General features: G+C 35.2%; 2 protein-coding genes across 4 annotated transcripts; one reads left to right on the top strand and one right to left on the bottom strand.

Annotated features, from left to right (window-relative positions):
- Window positions 1–1030: 1030 nt before the first annotated feature.
- On the bottom strand, window positions 1031–3211 carry LOC121252643 (uncharacterized protein At5g19025-like). 2 transcript variants are annotated; one of them, XR_005938255.1, is made up of 3 exons: window positions 2166–3211; window positions 1563–1660; window positions 1031–1454 (listed from the first exon to the last, which is right to left on the bottom strand). XR_005938255.1 is itself a non-coding variant. In XM_041152372.1 (1 exon), exon 1 carries the CDS (start codon window positions 2834–2836, stop codon window positions 2162–2164), a length of 675 nt encoding a protein of 224 aa, XP_041008306.1. In that variant the 5' UTR covers window positions 2837–3210; the 3' UTR covers window positions 1972–2161. The 2 variants fall into 2 exon arrangements, 1 of the variants encoding a protein (XP_041008306.1); XM_041152372.1 differs by lacking the exons at window positions 1031–1454; window positions 1563–1660 and having other exon boundaries at window positions 1972–3210.
- Window positions 3212–6967: 3756 nt separating this feature from the next.
- On the top strand, window positions 6968–10608 carry LOC121252642 (cyclic dof factor 2-like). 2 transcript variants are annotated; one of them, XM_041152371.1, is made up of 3 exons: window positions 7426–8507; window positions 8601–8644; window positions 8948–10608. In XM_041152371.1, exons 1-3 carry the CDS (start codon window positions 8453–8455, stop codon window positions 10244–10246), a joined length of 1398 nt encoding a protein of 465 aa, XP_041008305.1. In that variant the 5' UTR covers window positions 7426–8452; the 3' UTR covers window positions 10247–10608. The 2 variants fall into 2 exon arrangements, with proteins under 2 accessions (XP_041008304.1, XP_041008305.1); XM_041152370.1 differs by lacking the exons at window positions 7426–8507; window positions 8601–8644 and adding an exon at window positions 6968–7417.
- The last annotated feature ends 9932 nt before the right edge of the window (window positions 10609–20540 follow it).

Genomic DNA, 20540 nt, shown 5'->3' with positions numbered 1-20540 from the left:
CGCAACGTTGGGCCACTGCACCCACATGGCTTAAATTTTAAAACCCAAGCAAGCGCTGGTTTGTGTAGGGGTAGCGCAGCCAATTTACGAAGCTCTGCCCATGTAGATTGTAGCCGGCTAGCTGCCACGGAGTTACCGAAGCGTTTAGAAGAAATGAGGAACAGTTTCCTTTATAGAGGAAAGCAGGAGGTGAGAGCACCAAGGTCGGTCGGTCGGTCGAGGTTTTCTTGGCCCTCCAATGACTGCTGCCTAGGTGCTCACTTTTGGTAGCAAGTTTCCCAGTAAATAAGGCTTCATAACTGTACATGTAAGGAACTAAAAATGGGACATTTTGCCGTCCCAGATGTAGCAGTTCCTTCATAATAAGGACTCAGGAGGAGGAAGGTTGAGCTAGCTCAAACAACAAACTCTCTTCTCGCCTCTAAAGATTACAACTATTATAGTGTATGGTTACATCATCGCCATTAGCATCCCAACAAGAACAATTCCCATCTCTGAAATGGCATCCATCACAACAATTTCTTCTAGTCCAGTAACCATGCCTGTCAACTTAATTGCACTTGGCAGTCGCCACAAATCCAATGGCTCTGCACAACTTGCAGTGTAGTCCAATCAACTCACAGTAATTATCAACTTGACAAAACCACCCTCAAAGTGCAAGATCTCAAACAATTCAAACACCTACCCCAACCTTTTATTAGAAAGGTGGAAAACAGAGTAATATCTTTAATGCCTGATTCAGGGGAAAGGAATAGACACAAAACCTGGTTTGGAGGAACAAAAAAAATGATTGTAGCCACCATGAAAATTAGAGAAGGACTCGAAGAGTGTTTTCCTCGTTGATATAAAATAACTTAAACTTAGGCATGCCAACGATGGGGAACATATCTTTTTTTTTTTTTTTTTGATGGGGAACATATCTACCTGCATATTCATCTGCATCAAAATCTACAGTACATATAATATCTTTCACTGTTCTAGGCAAGTTGGTAAATCCAATGGACAAAAAAGCAGAACAGGTGTTCATAAATGATCACAAATAGCTAAGCCTCGATTGCATGGATAGCAATAGTCACAAATAGTCAGGACACTAAGAATGAATGCATGGCCACAGTACAGGGTTGTAGATCAAGATAAACTTTGGTGTTACGTTGACAGCAAAAGGAGAAGACCAAAGAACTTGGTGTGTTACATGCAGAATAAGGACCTAGATTAACATGATTAGTAGGGAACCAAAACGAGGCAGTACACTTCGAAGCACAAATCATCATTGAAGAACACTTGATTCGTGAATAAGCGCTGACTTTTAAAGATTAATTTCATACAACCCTCCATTAAAGCCTCAGAATAATCTCGCGCGGTCATGCACAGACTGCATTTCCAGAATGTTTTTTGACAATTGATGAGCTTTTCAATGGCTTACTGATTAATGGGGAATGCACAAATTATCAATTCTGTCATAGATAATCAAAGGAATTAGGGAAGCCAGTTACATCTTTTCAAAAGTCTGTTAATAATTATAAGCTAAGCATGAAATGATAAGGTAGGAAGTCATAATTAACCATGCAGTGTGGTGCAAACATAGATAGAAGGAATGAATCGTGCCACGCATGCTGTTTCCGTCCAATGACTGTGATCCTGCTATGGATCCCATCTAAACCTGTCCAATCACAATTCACACACCAATCAACAAACAGAACTGCTTTCTGTGCTGTCGCCAGGCATAACATCAACATTACATTGACGTCGTAATTATAAGATGCTTAGTACCACAAAGTTCTAAATTTAGTTCTAGAAAGTTTCAAGAACAAGAGAAGGGGCAATGTTTAAAGGGAACTGTCTCCGGAAATTATTAAATATATTTAAAAAACAATTAACCCATTCTTTAGGTTTCTAACTTTAAGAACATGTATAGCCTGCAAAAAACATCAATAAAGCATCAAAAGATCTTAATATGTCCTAAAAATCTTATAAACTAAAAGATTCTTATATTCCCCACCGTAACCAATGGTATATAATCCTTACAACTTATTGCCAAGAGCTTATTTAAAGACAATATAGATCCGAAAGAGATTAACCCGAGAAGGCTCTTCTCTGTGTATTATGGTTATTCCTGTATTCCGATTATCCTCGGTGTTGAATAACACCAACCGCATCAATTCTACCTTTTGTTCTTCCGATGCTTCTTCGGCCCCGGAACTTCCAATCTACCCACAGAACACCCACACCTCCCTCGGAAAACAAGAACCGCTCTTCCATTAGGGGGTGCCATCTTCTTGAGCTCCGCCTCCAATTCCCGGTGGTGGTCGCGTGGCAATTCAAATAGACCCTTCTTCACTCCTCCATCTTTAACCAAATTAGACGAGCTCTTCACACACTCCTCTGTCTCCAACTGAATATCGAACTCTGCCGCCTTCCTCAGTCCCTTGCAATTCGGATTCCCACACTTCCGGCTAGTAAATATCACAACCATCCAGGCAGCCAGTGCAGAACAACAAACGCTTAGTCCTATAGAACCATATAACAACGGAGCAGTAGAAACTTCCTCTTTAACAAAAGAAACAATCGCTCCAACAATTCCGACAAGCTCGACGGCCACAAACCTGATATAAGGGAACAGCAAAAACCCGCAAGCGCCAATAACTGCTATAAGGATTACTATATCTATTACCACCGATCGAGATCGATCACAAACTGGGGTTTTCGAAGAACTCGGCGAATGGAGCGCCTTTCTATTCCTCGATAAAGGATTATTTAGCCTTGATTTCGTGTCAGCCATGGCTGTGGGTTGGTCAACGGAGTTGCAGACCGAGATTAAGCAATGGAAATAGACCATTTCAAACGGAGCCCAGAAATTGAAGCCAATCTCTGATTGAAACAAACCCAAAAAAATAAATCGGAGAACCAGATCGAACACCCACGATTCTAAACGCAAACCCGACCGACACAGAAGACGAAAAGGCCGAAATAACAAGGAATTCGAATCCACCTTCAGATCGGGATTTTTCGGTGCCTATAACTATCGCAAAGCTCACAACCGAATGAATCAAAATAAGAGCTAGAATTCGCTAGAGATGGTTGTGATTTTGGGAGTGTGTGGATTGGGTAAGGCCGGCTTGCGACGTTTGGAACCAGAGGAAGCAGAGGGGACAAGAAAGAGTCATTATAGTGCTGTATCTCTCTTGAGAGAGAGAGAGAGAGGGAGAGAGATAAATGAACGACACGCTAATAAATTAGACACGTTGGGGTGGAGTTCTTCGTGGGCTAAAACGTCATTCGGCTTCTCAAAAATGGGCTTTCTTTTGTGCAAAAAAATAACTCAGAACTTAGAATAGAAGAATAAATATAGATAGAAGTTATTATTAAGAGTAATTATTTTATATATATAATGTAGTATTATCTGAATTATATATTTTTTAATTCTAAAATAAAAAATTAAAAAATTAAAAACAGCTATATAATAAATATAAAATATATACTGTTACAATAATATTTCTCTACCATTACTCCATGACAAAATGTGCGTGATTTGGTGGGTACACTACACTACTGCACTCTACTGCCCTATAAACTACTCCATGGGCTTGGCCCACTTCTTTTTTCTTCTCTCTTATTGAGTGTAAAAAATTGTACTTTTTTTTTAAAAATAATAATAAATGGAACTTATAAATCAAAGAAATATGAGAATTTAGAGGAATGAAAACGTCATGGCGTCAAATATCAGAACCACAAAGTAAAAGCAAAACTCTACTGTAAGGTTAGGTTTGGATTAAAAAATATTTTATTTTATTTTATATAATTTAATCATTATAAATTTTTTAAATTTTTAAACAAAGTATAATAAATAATTTAATTCTTTTAAATTTAAAAATAATAATATTATTAAAAAAATAATATTTTATTTAAATTTTTATTTTTATTTCAATCCATCTTATATCAACTAAAATTTTCGAGTGCTTTTAAAAAGTCTACAGTTAAATCTCAGTACATCAATCCAAATTTCAAAGTCATGATGTTAGGTTTAGCCTGTTACATCAGGGAGGCCCATTCTCCAAACATTTTTCTTCTTTTTGTTTTTCATCTTAATTTAAAATTTTTTTTTCAGCAGTCATCATTTATTATCTTACACATCATATTTTATAAAAAAATATTTATACTTTAAAAAAATACCTCTATATCTTATAAAAAAATTATAAATATGATTCATAAAATGTGAAAATGAATAATAGTTGATAAGTAAAATTTCTCTTTAATTTATTTCATTAGATAAATAAATTATCAATAATCCGTCTTCAAAAACTTTTCTCTAAGTTCAAATTTTTCGAACAAAAAAATAACTATATAAATATTTTTATTTAATTAATATTGTAGAGTTATCTCCTACGTCTATTTATTTTTCAATTAAAATTCTCCCAATCAAACAACAATTTTAATAAATTTGTTATAATTACGTATTGATTTGAAGCAGCAATAATAATAGATGGATATGAAAAGTTAGTGATTGGAGCCTAAATGGGAGGAAAGCGAAAGTTTTGTTTATAAATCTCCATTTAAAAACGGCAGCATATGTCTTTATGCGACTCTTTAGGTGGTTCAACTAATTAACATTTTGTCCCTAAACATACGTTGCTCAATCTACTTTCTCCATAAGGTTATAATATATATATATATATATATATATATTTATGTATCAATATGAACTGCTCTTGCGTTCTTGGAGGACCTTCCATATAATATAATGAGTGAGTAATGCTAGGTAAAAATTCTAAATATACAAACATTTTGTAAAAATGTGGATTATATTAAGAAAAAGTAGATTCTTCTATGATTAGACACATTAATTCTGAAATCCATTCTATACAGAAAATAGGTCCAAAAAGAAGAAGAAAAACGAAATTAAAAGACAAAAAATACCAACTAAGCCCATATGTTTAAAGGCCCGTGTAACCTTGGGACGGCACATTTGATAAAGGGAATAACCAAGCATGCCTTGGACCAACGCATCGTGGTAACAACTTTTAAGGCTCATGATCCATATCGTTTGGGCTGTACATGGATGGCTATTGAGAAAAGGCACATGTGGATCATCAATTGGGCTCAGGACCAAGTTCATTCCACATTTCCCTCTTATGAGGAGGAGCATGTTCTTCATTCCAATCCGTCCAATCACCTAACCCCATTTGGGCTCCTGGGTTTTTAATAGATTTTAATAAACTTTTCGTTGACATTGTCCACTATTTCATCAAAATTAGAATCCCTTTATACTATACAACATTTACAAATTTGTAAAATTCAAATTATAAAATTTATAAAATTCAAACTGAAATCAATTGAACGTGGTTGGCTAAAGAGAGAAAATGAATTCCTCAACTATTTCTTAATCTTATCATCCATTATATAAATCTCAAATATACAAGTCTCGTACAAATCTTTAATAAAAAAATAATTTCATCATAGAAATGATAACTTTTTTTTCTTCTTGATGAGCTCATATTTTTACAAAAAACTTATACTAGACTTACACTTTATGGCTCATACCTGATATTACTCTTTAACAATCGATAATTATCCGTCAGAAATATACATATTTTAAGTTGAAGTAATCTATATATATATATATATATATATATATATATATATATTTTGTCTGAATACACGTGTCGGTTCCAGAGGAAGCTGGCTGGGTTCCAACCAGGAGAAAAGCTCAACCACTAGCAGAAGATTCCTTTTTAGTTTAGGCGCTGAGAAAAGTCCAGGAGATGCTTCACACGTGTATTACATTGGACACGTGTTATCAGTTCATAGGAAGGAGGGACTGAGCGGATGAGTTTGATGCTGAGGAGGGGGGTCCGGTGTTTTCACTTTCACTCACTTTTTGGTTGCGGGGCCCACACTTGGAGCATGTGGTGAAGTGGACTTTGCCTGCTGGATGCTGGGACCCAAGGCCACGTGGTGGTAAGATGAAAAATAAGCTTCATAAACCTTTCTACGTACGCTTGGAAGAATTCCATACGGCTAGGAAGAAGTCGGCAAAAAAATGGGAGAAATCTCGCGGACAAGAAAATAATAATAATAATTATAATTATAAAACTCTTCGCTTTGCCAAGAAGAAATCGTGTTGAAAAATTGGTATGAAAAGAAAAATAGCTGTCTCAATTTCACTGCATTCAATTATTCGTTCGTTAGCTGTCTCAACATTTGATTCCTTTGTTCATTTCTCCTTTATTTCTCTTTGATTAAATATCGTTTCAATAAGAATAATATATTTTTTAGACGGTCATTAATTTAATTATTAATAATTTTTTTCATTAGATACTATTTACTATCTCACACTCTACATTTTATAAAAAAAAAAATTTCACACTTTATAAAAAAAAAACTGTCAGATGTGAAAGTGAATAATGACTGATATATAATAAATCTCTTTAATTACTCATTCGTTTTGACACAAACCTTTTAAGCAAATAAATAAATTCGTCTTGAAACTCTTATATATCGTGGATAACTAAGGAAGAAAAACAATAAACCTATTTTAAGATGGTAATGGTAATAAGATTTGGATATGGGGTATTAGATTTGCAGAGGTCGCATTTTGCGCAGAAAAAAGAGACCAAAAGGGCAGTAGGCCAACTTACATTATCATCCACATGTGGCCTTAAAAATAGACAAAAGTAACCCATAAAAAGAATAAAAAGGCAAGCAAGCATATATATATTAATGAGAAAAAAAAAAAAAAAAGTGGGTTGGAGAGTTTTCAAAGAAGAGTCGCCAAGGGAACAGAAAAAATTAAGAAGAAAAAGAAGATGCTGAGTAGGATTGGGGGAAGAGTGGGGTTGGGAAATTAACAATTTGGCATCCAACCATATGTGTTTTGCTATGGCAAACCGAAAGAAAAAGAGTGAAAAAGAGAATAAAAAAGAGATGTAGAAAAGTAGAAGAGATATTTTTAAGGCCACAAAACCAGACTTGTGGCTGAGAATTATCCCCCCTTCCTTAGCCTGCCGACGTGTCATCCCACCTGCCCATTACGGGTTCATCAAAATAAAACGTATAATCGACCAGACGACGACGACGCCACACTCGTTAACTCGCACACAACGTGTCAGATCTCTGCCTCTCTTACTCTCTGGTGTTTTTTTTTTTTTTTTTGGACGAAAGATAATAAAAAAGACAGAAATACAGGAAGCAGAGACAAGGAGAAATGTCGGAAGCAAAAGACCCTGCGATCAAGCTCTTCGGGAAAACGATCCCGGTGCCTGAGATCCCAACCAACGGGTCCATAGACTCTTCCGGAGCTCCAGCTCCGTCGTCGGTTCCTGTGGTTGACGATAATATCGATCAGGACCGTGCCTGTTCGACCAACTCTTCGCCGGAGGCCAATACGGACAGAGATGGAGAAGAGCGAGCGGCTGAGAAGGTTAGGGATACAGTTAGCTGCTTTTGACTCTGAGAGCGACCCATTATTCTTAAGGTGGGAAAATTAGTGGGTCGGTCTTAGCTGGGGGCTTGGTTTGGAGATTTTGTTGACTTGGAATGGTAGGGTGGTTTTGTTTGTAGATGATGGTTAGGGGTTTCCGGGTGTGATTAGGTGGGTTTAGTTGTTGTTGATCAGCTTTTGAATGGGTTTGGGTTTATTTTATCTGTATTATTTTTTGCATCAGCATTCAAAGAAGAGATTTTTGGACATGTTATTTGATTGGGGCTTGATTGGTCCTATAAATTAGCATATTATGATGATTGGTTTGCTTGAGGTAGTTTAGGTAAATTTTGATCGGTTTGGAAATTGCTGGTCTACTATTTGTATGGATTAGTATAATTGACGAAGTGATTTCTGCTGAACTACATTTGGTCTTCAGTTTCTGGATTTTGCATATTGGCTTCTTACAAGATTTCATCTATGCTTTTATTTCTTTTGTCGAAGACATCAGATTTTGACATTTTAGTGGTTATGGTTTTTCGGTCTAACAAAAATTCTTGGATTTTTTTTCTTAATATTTACTTTAGCAATATAGTGTCAAAGGTTATACAATTTTTTACTTTGATCGTTTTCTCTGGTTAAAATCTGGACGTGAAAAATGCTATTTCCAACTGACTTCTTAAATTTTGCAAGAAGTTTCCAATTCTGAGATTCTGTAGTCTAAAATCATACCATTATAGTCTGGAGTTTCATACTGCTTGGAATGGCTCTCTCATATTGAGAAACGATTTTTTTGACTCTTGCATACCAGTGTTGCTAACTTGCTGTCCACTTTTGGCATTGCCTAATTAATTTTTGTTCAGTAACTCCTTAGGTGACTTTTGAGTACTTGGTGTTACAGTTGTCTAATCTGTGCATGGAGAGAGTATTAAAGAAGTTATTGCCAATTTTGCTGCTTACTCTTCCTCCACGTTGTTAACACATCCGTTAATCCTCCATTTCATTAGAAATCCATAACACTGAATTTTGAATCTTATGGAAACCATTCCGAACCTGGCCTATTGCAGCAGTCAGGTTATCATGTATTTTTGTAAGTATCCTGGCAATAAAGCAAGTGTTATATCACTTCAATCTTAACATCCTAGATATCCATGACCCCCCCTGATGGTTGAGCCTTTTTTAGGTAACTGTGATGAGTTTGAATCTTGTCATAAGTGCTTCAAAGAGGTCAGTTCTATATTACTTTTTCTGGTGTGTTTTTGTCTTGCAAGTTGCAACTACTGAACTTTAAAATGACAGTATTTTTACTAGTGTGTGACTTCTTCTGTCAATTCAATATGTATGCAATAACTAGTCCGGGTTTGGATTTCTTTTTGAAGTGGTAAGCAGATTTTATATTCAAAGATTCAAGTGAATGTTAGTCTTCCATGGTTTTTATTTACTTCCCTGATAATGTTCTTGTTATGTTTATATTTCTCATCCGCTTATCTTTAAAAGTTATGTTCTCATTGGGAATTTCTGTCAATTCAGGACATATTGGGAGAAAAACCATCCGAGAATAAGCAGGAAGGCCCTGGCCCTCCTGTATCTTCAGAAGAATTAACAAATCCAGATGTAACCTCAGGAATAAGTGAGAACTCTAAAACACTCCCTGTTGAGAAGGAGAGTGCTACCTTAAAACCTTCAAAGAGTGAAGAAGAACGTAGCGAGTCTAGTAATTCACAAGAAAAACCCTTGAAGAAGCCTGACAAGATACTTCCATGCCCCCGCTGCAGTAGCATGGACACCAAGTTCTGTTACTACAATAATTACAATGTCAACCAACCTCGGCACTTCTGCAAGAACTGCCAGAGATACTGGACAGCTGGTGGGACAATGAGGAATGTTCCTGTGGGTGCGGGTCGTCGCAAGAACAAGAATTCTGCTTCTCACTACCGCCACATAAATGTCTCTGAAGCTCTCCAGAATGCTCAAACTGATCTTCCAAATGGAGTCCTCCATCCATCATTGAGACCTGACGGTACTGTCCTCACCTTTGGCTCAGACACACCCCTTTGTGAATCAATGGCTTCTGTGTTGAACCTTGCTGATAAAACAATGAGGAACTGCAAACAAAATGGGTTTCATAGACCTGAAGAGCTAAGGATTCCGGTTTCTTATGGTGGTGGAGAAAATGGAGAGGATCCTTCAAATGGAGCTTCGGTCTCAACTTCAAACTCAACTGATGAGCCTGGCAAAACTGGATCGCAAGAGCAAGCAATGAGGATTTGTCAGGGGTTCCCACCTCAAATTCCTTGCTTTCCTGGGGCTCCTTGGCCTTATCCATGGAACTCAGCTCAGTGGAGTTCCCCCATACCGCCTCCTGCTTTCTGCCCGCCAGGCTTTCCTATGCCGTTCTATCCTGCTGCAGCTTATTGGGGGTGTACTGTACCAGGCGCATGGAGCATGCCATGGCTTCCTCAGCCAACATCTTCAAACCCAAACTCTGGTCCAAACTCTCCAACCTTGGGGAAACACTCGAGAGATGAGAATGTTCTTAAATCAAGCAACTCTGGGGAGGGGGAACCGCTAAAAGAAAACAATACCGAGAGATGCCTTTGGATTCCGAAGACATTGAGGATTGATGACCCAGGAGAAGCTGCAAAAAGCTCTATATGGGCGACACTGGGAATTAAGAATGATAAGGCTGATTCGATTAGTGGAGGAAGACTCTTTAAGGCATTCCAATCAAAGAGTGACAAAAAGAATAACATAGCCGAAGCCTCACCAGTCTTACAAGCCAATCCGGCAGCATTATCCAGGTCACTCAACTTCCACGAGAGCTCGTGAACAGGTAGCCTGCAATTCTGTAAACAGTTTATGGTGGTGCAGGCAGAGTGGTGTTGTTCAACCAGTGCATTCAAAGTGCCATTAATTTTGTATGTCATGGGATCATTATGAGTTCAGCGGCCACATCCTAAGAATCTAAAACCAGTCCAAATTACGAAGAGCAGAGGAGGATTATATATCCTACCACATCCACTTTATGAGAAGATAGCCACTTCAATTTAGTCGTAGGAACTGTTTCATGTTTTCTGTAAGATGTTTTGCTGAGTTCATGTACATATTTCTAGATGAAATAGTAAGCGATAGAACAAAGTGATGGTACCAAAATCCCCATATGTGCTTAAATAAATTTGGGAATTTGTTTCGACGCAGGTGTTTTTTACGACTGTCTTTCTAATTCTGGGACATCAAAATCGCACCCATATTGATCAGTTGATAAAGAAGCGCCCATGGTCTGTTTCTCTACTTTAACCAAATTTATGAAAGTTTACCACCACTAATTTATAAAGAATAAAGTTAGTATGTATTTTTATTTTATCTCATCATTTTCATCGTTAGGCAGCAGCCTAACATCATTCTTTTATAAATATGAAGGGAGTAAGATGACAAAAAATCTAGATATTCAACTAAAATTTGGAAACGAAAGTGGTAAAATTGAGATCATGATCTTAAAAGTTTTATTTATTTTATGATGATTGAAAATATGTTATTTTGACTATTATCGTGCATTGCAGATGTCTGCAACTAGTATGTTGGCTATTTTATTTATTTTTTATTTTTTGGAAAAGTACAAGAATACAATTAAAGCCGACCCAAATGAAGCCAAAAGAGTAAACTTTCGTTGTTAAAAGTTAAAACAGCTCGGCCAGTGCAGGAAAGAATATATGGAGGTACCTTAAAAAGAAAGAAAAGTTTTTGTGGGTCCTCTTCAAGTCTCAACTTGGAAGATAGTCCTGGATTCCTTGGCCAACCACCTTTCCCTTTCACTACCCAAGAATCCAAACATCAAGCATCAAAAGCTGGAAAGCTGATCATAATGTTTTCCTTTAGTCACTACTTGCAGCATTCTTTTCTCCTTTCTGCTTCCGTAATCCTTTTAACAAGTTCGTACCTTCATTCAATGCACAGCTAAATCAACACAATATATATATATATATATATATATATATATATATATATATATATAAGGTTAACAATATAAAAGAAATGTAAATTATCAATCCAAAGATTCCAAACCACCAATTGATTTCGAAAATAGAAATGTTGCTTGTTGGTGATTGTTTTTGTCATCCCTAGTCACAATTATTTATGTGACATATTATAAGTAATTTTATATGTAAGCTACTTAAATGAACAACCACTGAAAATGTATTATTTCAATAAGTGTGATTGAAAATAATAAAATTAGTGATGAAAAGTAATATTGCTATATGGAGATAACAAAATTTCTAATGATGAGTAGATAATCACGGCCCGTTTGGATATACAGAATGTTTTATCTCATCTCATTATTATAATTTTTTTAAATTTTCATACAAAATATAATAAACAATTCAATTTTTTCAAATCTCAAAATAATAATAATATTAAAAAATAATATTATAACAATATTTTATTTAACTTTCAAACTTTCATTTCAATTCATCATATTTCAATTTATTATCCAAACTTCGCCTTAAAATTCATCAAACTAACATTTGACATTTTAAACAAAAGAGGCCACCATGTTAGCTTGCCGGGAGTTGTTTTTGGGACCAATGCATGCGTTGCCCCATTACCTCCTCCTCTTGGCTTCTCTCTTCTGCCTTGCCTTTTTCTTGTTCTTTCGGTTGCCCACTGCATAGAAGAATATCTACTCTCACTCTCACTCTCTCTCTCTCTCTCTCCATATATGTGGCTGAAATTCATTGCAGTAACTAATTAGGTGTGTAGCGAAGATTATTAAAGGTAGACAATATAGGACTCTTTTAACTTTTAACTCTATCAATGGGGTTGCATAATCCTTAATGAAAACCAGCTATTTATGTGTACATATTTTACTCACAAATAATTTTATAACCGTATTGAAGCCACTTATTCATTTCTTATTGGCCAATATAGATGTATCAAAGGAGATGCAAAAAATTAGGCATGCTCCTCGAATTAGCCATCTTATTTATGTTCTAATTGTTTGAGTTAAGAAATTTTATGGCATTTTGAGAAATGAGAGAGAGAAAATTAAATAAAAATATTATAAAATTAAAATATTGTTAAAATATTTTTTAATATTATTTTTATATTAAGATTTAGAAAAGTTGAATTATTTTTTATATTATGTTTGGAAGTTTAGTAAATTTGTAATGATTAGATGAACAACTTTGTTAGGTACAAGCGGTTTGGTGCACTAAACCGCATACCGCACTGACATGGCTTTTTTTTATTGAAAAAATGAAAGAAAAAAAAATTGAGAGAAGAAGAAGATCATTTGTCTTATGAAAATCATTTACGCCTTCAATTCACACTGTTTTATTAAATAGATGTCTTATATGTCAGTATTGATGTGTAATTTGGTGCGCGAACTCGTTTACAAGAAAACTTATGAATAAGTTGTAAAGTTAAAAATTTAAAATTAAAAAGTATTTGTATTTGAATAATATTTAGATGTTGAGATGAGATAAGATGCGTTGAGATCATCTATGAAACTAAAAGGGACCTAAATCTTCTAATAATACCATGAAATCACCTTAAAAAATATGCTAAGAAGCAATGGACATTGGAAGTAACAAATTTGGAGGTTGAGGATGGAAATGGTAATTAAAAACAAAATGATCATTTAAAAACAAATTTGGAGGGTAATATTGGTAAGTGGAAGAAGATATAAGAGATCAGAAAATTAAAAACAAAATGATCATTTAACATTTTGACGAGTCATTCATTCCCTGAGAAGCTCAGCAAAGGGGAAGAGTAAAGAGGTGGGTGAGGATTTGATGGTTTGAGATAGGGAGAACAGATGGATGAGAGCATGCATGTCTCTCTAACTTCTCTCTAAAAATCTTCTGCTATGAAATAATAGGTATATTTAGTGGGCTTGCTGGTACATTTAACATTATTACAAGTAGTAAAATAGAGTTTTCTTTGCAAAGAAAAGCCAAACCATTGGCAGTTGGGACTGCAAAGTCATGGAAGATCATAATGTATTGGAAGTGCATGATGACTGTGTGATCCATTACTATCTCTCATGTTTATAAATGAATTAATCAAATGTCAATAAAATAACTAATATTTCGGATGAAAACCATTTAACAAGATAGAGTGGAAAAAGGAAAGACCACCACTTTGCATAGAAAGCAAGCTGACATCCCAATTTGTCTCGGTGCTTTTTTACACGCACTAGTTACGCAATTAATGCCTCACTTTGGATCCGAAGCTGAAGCGGTCCTCTCCTCTAGGAAAACCCAAAAGCTACTTTCTGTGGAACTTTTCCATTCGAAGTCCCATAAAATCCGAGCTCGGATTTGGAAATCTGAGAGCTACCCGTTTCTCAGAATGGCGCCAGAAATATTGGGTCGGTCATGGCATTTCAGGATCCTTCTAGTTTCATCTCTTCCGCTTGTGTTTATCTCATGGTATTACACTGTTAGTCTGTTAATATTACTTTAGTTATGCCTTTTCAGGCAATCAATTCCGTTTGATTTTTTGTCTTCTTCTTCGGTCCCTTTTTCATCACACGTTTTCTTGTTCATTTGAAGGATTCGGAAGTAAAGTGACGGAGACCGTTGAGCATGGAGATTCCACTGTTCAAGTAGAGGTTAGTATAAATTTATTTTGATTTTATACAAAATAGGGTTATGATTATAGTTGTTTCACTCCGTAATTTTGTCCAGTAAACTGTAGGAAATTCAAAAGAGATGATAGAAGTGATGGATTATCATTATCCCGGGGCAAACAAGAATCTGAAAGATGGGTGTGAGGGAAGGCCCGCTCCTATAGGGCCCATGCCTAAGAAAGCCGAGGCCTATTCCTGAAGGCTCAGGTCTAAGAAGGCTGAACCATGAAGTCCGGGTCCGAGTAAGGGGCCAAAGGCCTTGGGTGAGAGAGTCGGGAAATCGAGTAAGCCCGGGACCGGCCTATCCGAGCCTGTCCATTCAGGGTTCAGGAGGATCAGAGTCTGCAAAATGGAGTTACCAGGTCCGGTGGGCAACGCATCGTCACACCCCTGACCCCAGGATATCAAATCCTAGGCACGAGCCAACCCAAATCGATGGTAGGAAATCCGGAGCACAGTGGAGCGTCCCTCGAGCTAAGGATGGCTCACTCGCAATCTGACATCTTCTGGCATGACAGAGAGGTGGTGACCGTACAGACGTAGGACAATAGACACGGCGCAATCCTTCGCAAGGCCACAGACTGACCCTCACTAGGGGGACAACGAATGAGTGGTGGTTGGCCTAGTATCTGACGCGCCACGATCTCCCTCGACTGGAGGCCCGACTCAGGTATAAATAGGGAGTAACCTTCTTATGGGAAGGGATCGATTCAGTTTGTGCAACTCTTTTGCTGCATTATATTTTCCTTCTCCAAAGAACAATCACTGACTTAGGCATCGGAGTGACCTCGGATGTAAGATTTGCTTGTTGATCTTGATGCTCTAAGAAGTTTTGGATTCTTTCATGTTCTTCCTTGTCTTCAAGTGTGCCATAAAGCAGTATGCTTTTGCCTGTCCTTGTTGTCGTGTCCAAGCAAATACGTGTAGAATAATAATTTTGCTCTGAGATGAGATGATCGAGTAGTAAGCTGGTGTGTAGGGCACTGCATACTCTCTATACTGCTGGTTGATTATGGGCATGGAAAAGTTGTTCTGAACGTGAACACCACTTTACTCACGCAAGGACAATGTAGCATATGTGCCTCTCATGTTATCCATTACAATATCAACGATTCAAGCTTCTGCTACTTATTCCGATACCCTCGAGGTTATAGCCAAGGTGTAGATAAACTGGGTTTTGTTGCAAAAATGGTCCTCTTTAGGCGGTGAATCATATAGTCTGACAAAGATTTCAGAGCTGCATTCAAAATCTCTCTTGATGGATGAGGGAAACTTTGTGCATAAAGTATTTAGGCCCTGTTTGTATACAGAGATTGTTTTATTTCATCCCATCTCATCATTATAACTTTTTCAAATTTTCAAATAAAATATAATAAATAATATAATTTTTTTCAAATCTCAAAATAATAATAATATTAAAAAATAATATTCTAACAATATTTTATTCAACTTATCTAAAACCATTTAATCTCATTTCATTATCCAAACTAGCTCAAAATTTTTTATTTTTTATCTTTTGGTTTGGACTTATTAGGAAGTCTTTAGTCTCAGTTTTTCAATATGCAAAATACTTGTTGCTAATGCCACAAATTACTCCAATTGAAGGTTCACATACATGGTCATACAAAGCAAAGTAATGGATGGTCGTTGTGTTATCTTGAAAGATTGTGTTTGAGAGCTTTAGGATCCATTTGGATGTTGAATTAAGTTGAAATGAGTTGAGTTTCATATGGTTAATATTGAGTTAAAATGGTGGAGTGAGTTTTGTGAATGTAAATATATTTACAGAAAGTTGAAAAAAGTTGTGGGACCAGTATATAAAGATGTGTTGAGTTGAAAAAAATAGTGGGTCTCATGTATAAAGAGGTTTGAAGTTAAATTTAATTTAGTGATTTGAGAGTTAAGTGTTTAGATGTTAGACTCAATTTAGAATTAAACTGAACCAGTTCAGCTCAAGTTTCAAATGAGGCCTTAGATGGTAGTGGGCCGAATTTGTGTGGTCTAGCTTCTTATTTGCGAAGTCTGTTATGTTTGGATGTTGATATGAATTGAATTGAATTGTGAATCGTAGTATTGTGTGGGTCCCATTGAGATAGATTTAACTTTTTTAGATTGAGATGTATTTAATTTTTTAGATTGAAATGTATGAATTAGCTTGATATAAGTTTAAATTTTTTATGAAAAGTTAAAAAAATAGTGAGTTTTATCAGTGATTGATTTGATATGAGTTGGAATGAGTTAACCAAACTCAACTAGAGGGGGAGAATGGGAGAAAAAAACTAGATGCGCCTTTTGAGTAGCCTTGTTCTTATAAATCTTGGGTTCAACCTCGGCCAATTTAAAGGATTGAATAACCTGTTTTCCCATTTTTGGTGCACTTTCATGCATTGTTTGCCAGAGTGGCAAAGCTAGAAATTTGTCTTTCGGTCATGGACATGTCTTCCTCAGTCATTAGAAAATGAAACGCCAATTACTCCTTGCATTCAAAGGAAATATATGTACGGTTGTGTATAAAACTTGAGAAATTCTGTTTCAATAAAAAATTATATCAGATGTCGGGCGGTTTAGGAACTTTTTTTTAAATTTTTTTTCAGTTTCTTAAGGTTTTCTTTATCTGTGTATATATAATATAGAAAAATTCTTCTAATTAGTCGCTATTCACTATCCCTCACCTTACACTATATAGAAAAAGAAAAAAAACTATCAGATGTGGAGTGTGAGAATAAATAATTATTAATTTATAACATTCTTCAATAATATATATTATGGTAGTCAAACATTGCAGCTTTTGAAATTGAATATTAACGTCGGATGATTTTATTTGTGTTTACAATATCTCTTGTATTCTTTGGAATTTGGTTTGTATTCGTAATCTATCTCAAGTCATCTCACTATTATTCATTATTATTCATCAACTTTAACTCACAAATCTCACTATTATTTACAACTCATCTTATTACTATTCACAACTCATCTTAACTCATTTTCAAATTCGACACTTAAAATTTTTAGTACTTGCAAAGAAATTACATACGAATAGGGCGCTGAATGGAAATAGTATTTTTGTATCTCCAGTCATGATTGTTCAAACTTCAAATGATTTGAATTTCTAATCGCAGTGCTCATCCATATATATTTTTTTAAAGGAGTCTTCTAAAATTATCAATTTTATTAGACTTCTAAGACGAGGTACAATGCACATAGACATTTTATTGTGCAAGCTACGATTCTTTATCCTGAAAATTGAAATAAATGTATACAAAATTAGGAAAATTAAAATAAAACAAAATAAAATAAAGCTTTTCGACGACAAGTGGGCCTCGTTTAGATTATAGATATTTGCATCTGGATCAACAGGTCCAAATTGTGGATAATTACGGCTTGCTTTGCACCCCACACGGGAAGATGCTTATGAAGAGGGGCGCAGGGGAAGACAGGCTTGACTCAGAATGACCCTTAATTATCTTATCTTAAACCTGATTTCCCTTCTCGCACGTCCATGCTAGTGCCGTGCGGGAAACAAGTAAAGTGTTCATGTCGTATTTCATATATTTTTAGGTCAGATTTTAACAATTCAAATCTATAAAGTGGGGCCTGCAAAAACGAATATAAAAGAAACAAAACGAGGGCGGCCTGAGAGTCGGGGAGTTTCTGATGCCAAAGTTAATATAATATTTTAGAAGTTTGTAAATAATGAGAGTCTAGAGACTAGAGAGAGTTCTCGTACCAAAAAATTACTAATTATACTGGGAGTTTGGGAGGGACAGATCATGCTTACCCCATGGAGTCCATGTCCTTTTTACTATTTCTTTTGTTAAAGTCCTTTAATGGGGCTTGCATCTGCGATGACGTCATTAATATGGCGTGTAGTTCAGGTAGTAGTGCTATTAATATGGCATAATTCTCCAATTTGCCTTACTCTGATGGTGTCCTCAGTGGCTTGTCAATGCTAGCTTGTCAGAGGATCGATGGTCCCTCTTACTTCCCTCGTTCACGCAGATAGGTACTCAAGGGCTGAACACTATTAGAGGGATCTCCAGGACGGCGAGTCTCATCCCCTGTAATATGCTCCAACATGGGGGTTGTGTCCATGAGAGTCTACCTATAGGCCAGGCCGAGGGGCCGATTTGTTCTGGGCTGGGCCTTCTTTTCTTATTTTCTTATGTGCTCCTATCAGACCCACTAAAATGTGGAAAAAGTTGTTAAGTTGAAAATTAAAAATTAAAAATTAAAAAGTGCTTGTATTTAAATAATGTTTGGATGCTAAGATGAGACAAGATGCGTTGAGATCATCCGTGAAACTAAACGGGACCTAAACCTTCTAATAATACCACGAAATCACCTTAAAAAAATATGCTAAGAAGCCATGGACATTGGAAGTAACAAATTTGGAGGTTGAGGATGGAAATGGTAGTTAGGAGAGAGGAGAGTGGAGGTAGGTTGGAAGAAAAGGAAAATGAAAAGGGTAATATTGGTAAGTGGAAGAAGATATAAGAGAAAATTAAAAACAAAATGATCATTTAACATTTTGATGAGCCATTCATTCCCTGAGAAGCTCAGGAAAGAGGAAGAGTAAAGAGGTGGGTGAGGATTTTATGGTTTGAGATAGGGAGAACGGATAGATGAGGGCATGCATGTCTCTCTAACTTCTCTCTAAAAATCTTCTGCTATGAAATAATAGGTATATTTAGTGGGCTTGCTGGTACATTTAACATTATTACAAGTAGTAAAATAGAGTTTTCTTTTCAAAGAAAAGCCAAAGCATTGGTAGTTGGGACTGCAAAGTCATGTAAGATTATAATGTATTGGAAGTGCGTGATGACTGCGTGATCCATTACTATCTCTCATGTTTATAAACTTAATCAGATGTCAATAAAATAACTAATATTTTAGATGAAAACCATTTAACAAGATAGAGCGGGAAAAGGAAAGGTCACCACTTTGCATAGAAAGCAAGTTGACATTTCAATTTGTCTAGATTTAATGTATCATATGGAGTCACGCAATTTATGAGTTTATTTTTATTTAATCGCTTTATATATGTTCTTTCACCTTTACAAATACAAAAAACATACATCTCAATCATTTTTCTTGCCATAGATAGTTTTAATGTTCTCGCAAACATAGATGCAAAATACAAATTAAAAAAATTCTCTTAAGAATCTTAAAGTTTCTAATATGCAAACAAATTTCGAGAGATTTTATTCGTTTTAAAGGTGACATGTGCTATTTCCTTTTCAGAGCATATGAGCTGCATTCTTTAGACTTTCACGTGCTATGATCTATCTCGCTTAGTTTTAGAGATGAGATGAAATGAGATGAGTTGAAATTAAAATTAAAAAATTGAATAAAATATTATTAGAATCTATTTTTAATATTATTTTTATTTTGAAATTTGAAAAAAATTAAATTGTCAAATTTATTTTATATGAAAATTTGAAAAAGTTGTAATGGTGAGATGAAAGGTTTTCAAAGTTTTCAAAATTTTAGGTTTTAGTTTTGAGAAATTTTATTTGCAATCCTCAAGTGAGGACTGCATGTGCAGACCTATTGATATATTTCATTAAACGGAAATTATTGTAATTTGAAATGGATATTATTGTAATTTTAAAAAGCTTTTAAAGACAAAATTATTTAAGCTTATATGTGCAGTCTTCAAATGGGGACTATACGTTGCATTACTCTTTAGATTTTAATGCACTCAGCCATGATACGGAGCTAAATAAACTAAAATCGACTATGTAATAATGATAATTAGAATAATAAAAAAAGTAATGATATATACCATACTTTTATTCTATTTTGATCATATTAAGTAGTATGTGACACATTCATTACTATTAGATGATAAAAAAATATGTAATAAATAATTATTTAATAATGATGAATATGTCATATCATACTTAATAAAATAAAAATAAAATAGTAGTATAATGTATAGAATTCTTCTAATAAAAATCAATAACGATATTTACATACGTCATTTAAATACTCTAGACGGTGGATGTCGTGGCCTGACTGTCTCTGAAATGAATAATGCTTTTGTAATGCTTTTGTGAACTATGTCAGCTATATTCAACTGTACAAAAATATTTCCTTGAATCCACCAACTTTTCATGCAAAAAGTATAAACGACTAGTTTTGGTATTAGATATAATTTTAAAATTTACTTGAAATAAAGAAGTCTCATTTAGATCATAATACTTTTTAAATATCGAGTAATGCTACTCATTATTCTAATTTCTATTATAGGATGTAGTATTAGGTTATTAAAAATTATATATTATATTTTACTTGTAAACTTATCATTTAATACTACATTATGAGATGATAAAAATTGAGATGATAAATATATTTTTTCTTAAATATTTTAGGATAATCTATACAGTGGAAGTATCTAAATACCTAATATTCTTTCCAAATCCAAATTCATGATTTTGTGTATTGTACCCAAAACATGATGTTTTAGGCATAAGTACGAAGTATCAAAGT

The sequence above is a fragment of the Juglans microcarpa x Juglans regia genome, chromosome 2S (genome assembly GCF_004785595.1).
Source record: "Juglans microcarpa x Juglans regia isolate MS1-56 chromosome 2S, Jm3101_v1.0, whole genome shotgun sequence".
Lineage (NCBI taxonomy): Eukaryota > Viridiplantae > Streptophyta > Magnoliopsida > Fagales > Juglandaceae > Juglans > Juglans microcarpa x Juglans regia.
Note: the sequence above shows the minus strand (reverse complement) of the source record. Positions and strands in the feature narration are given on the sequence as shown.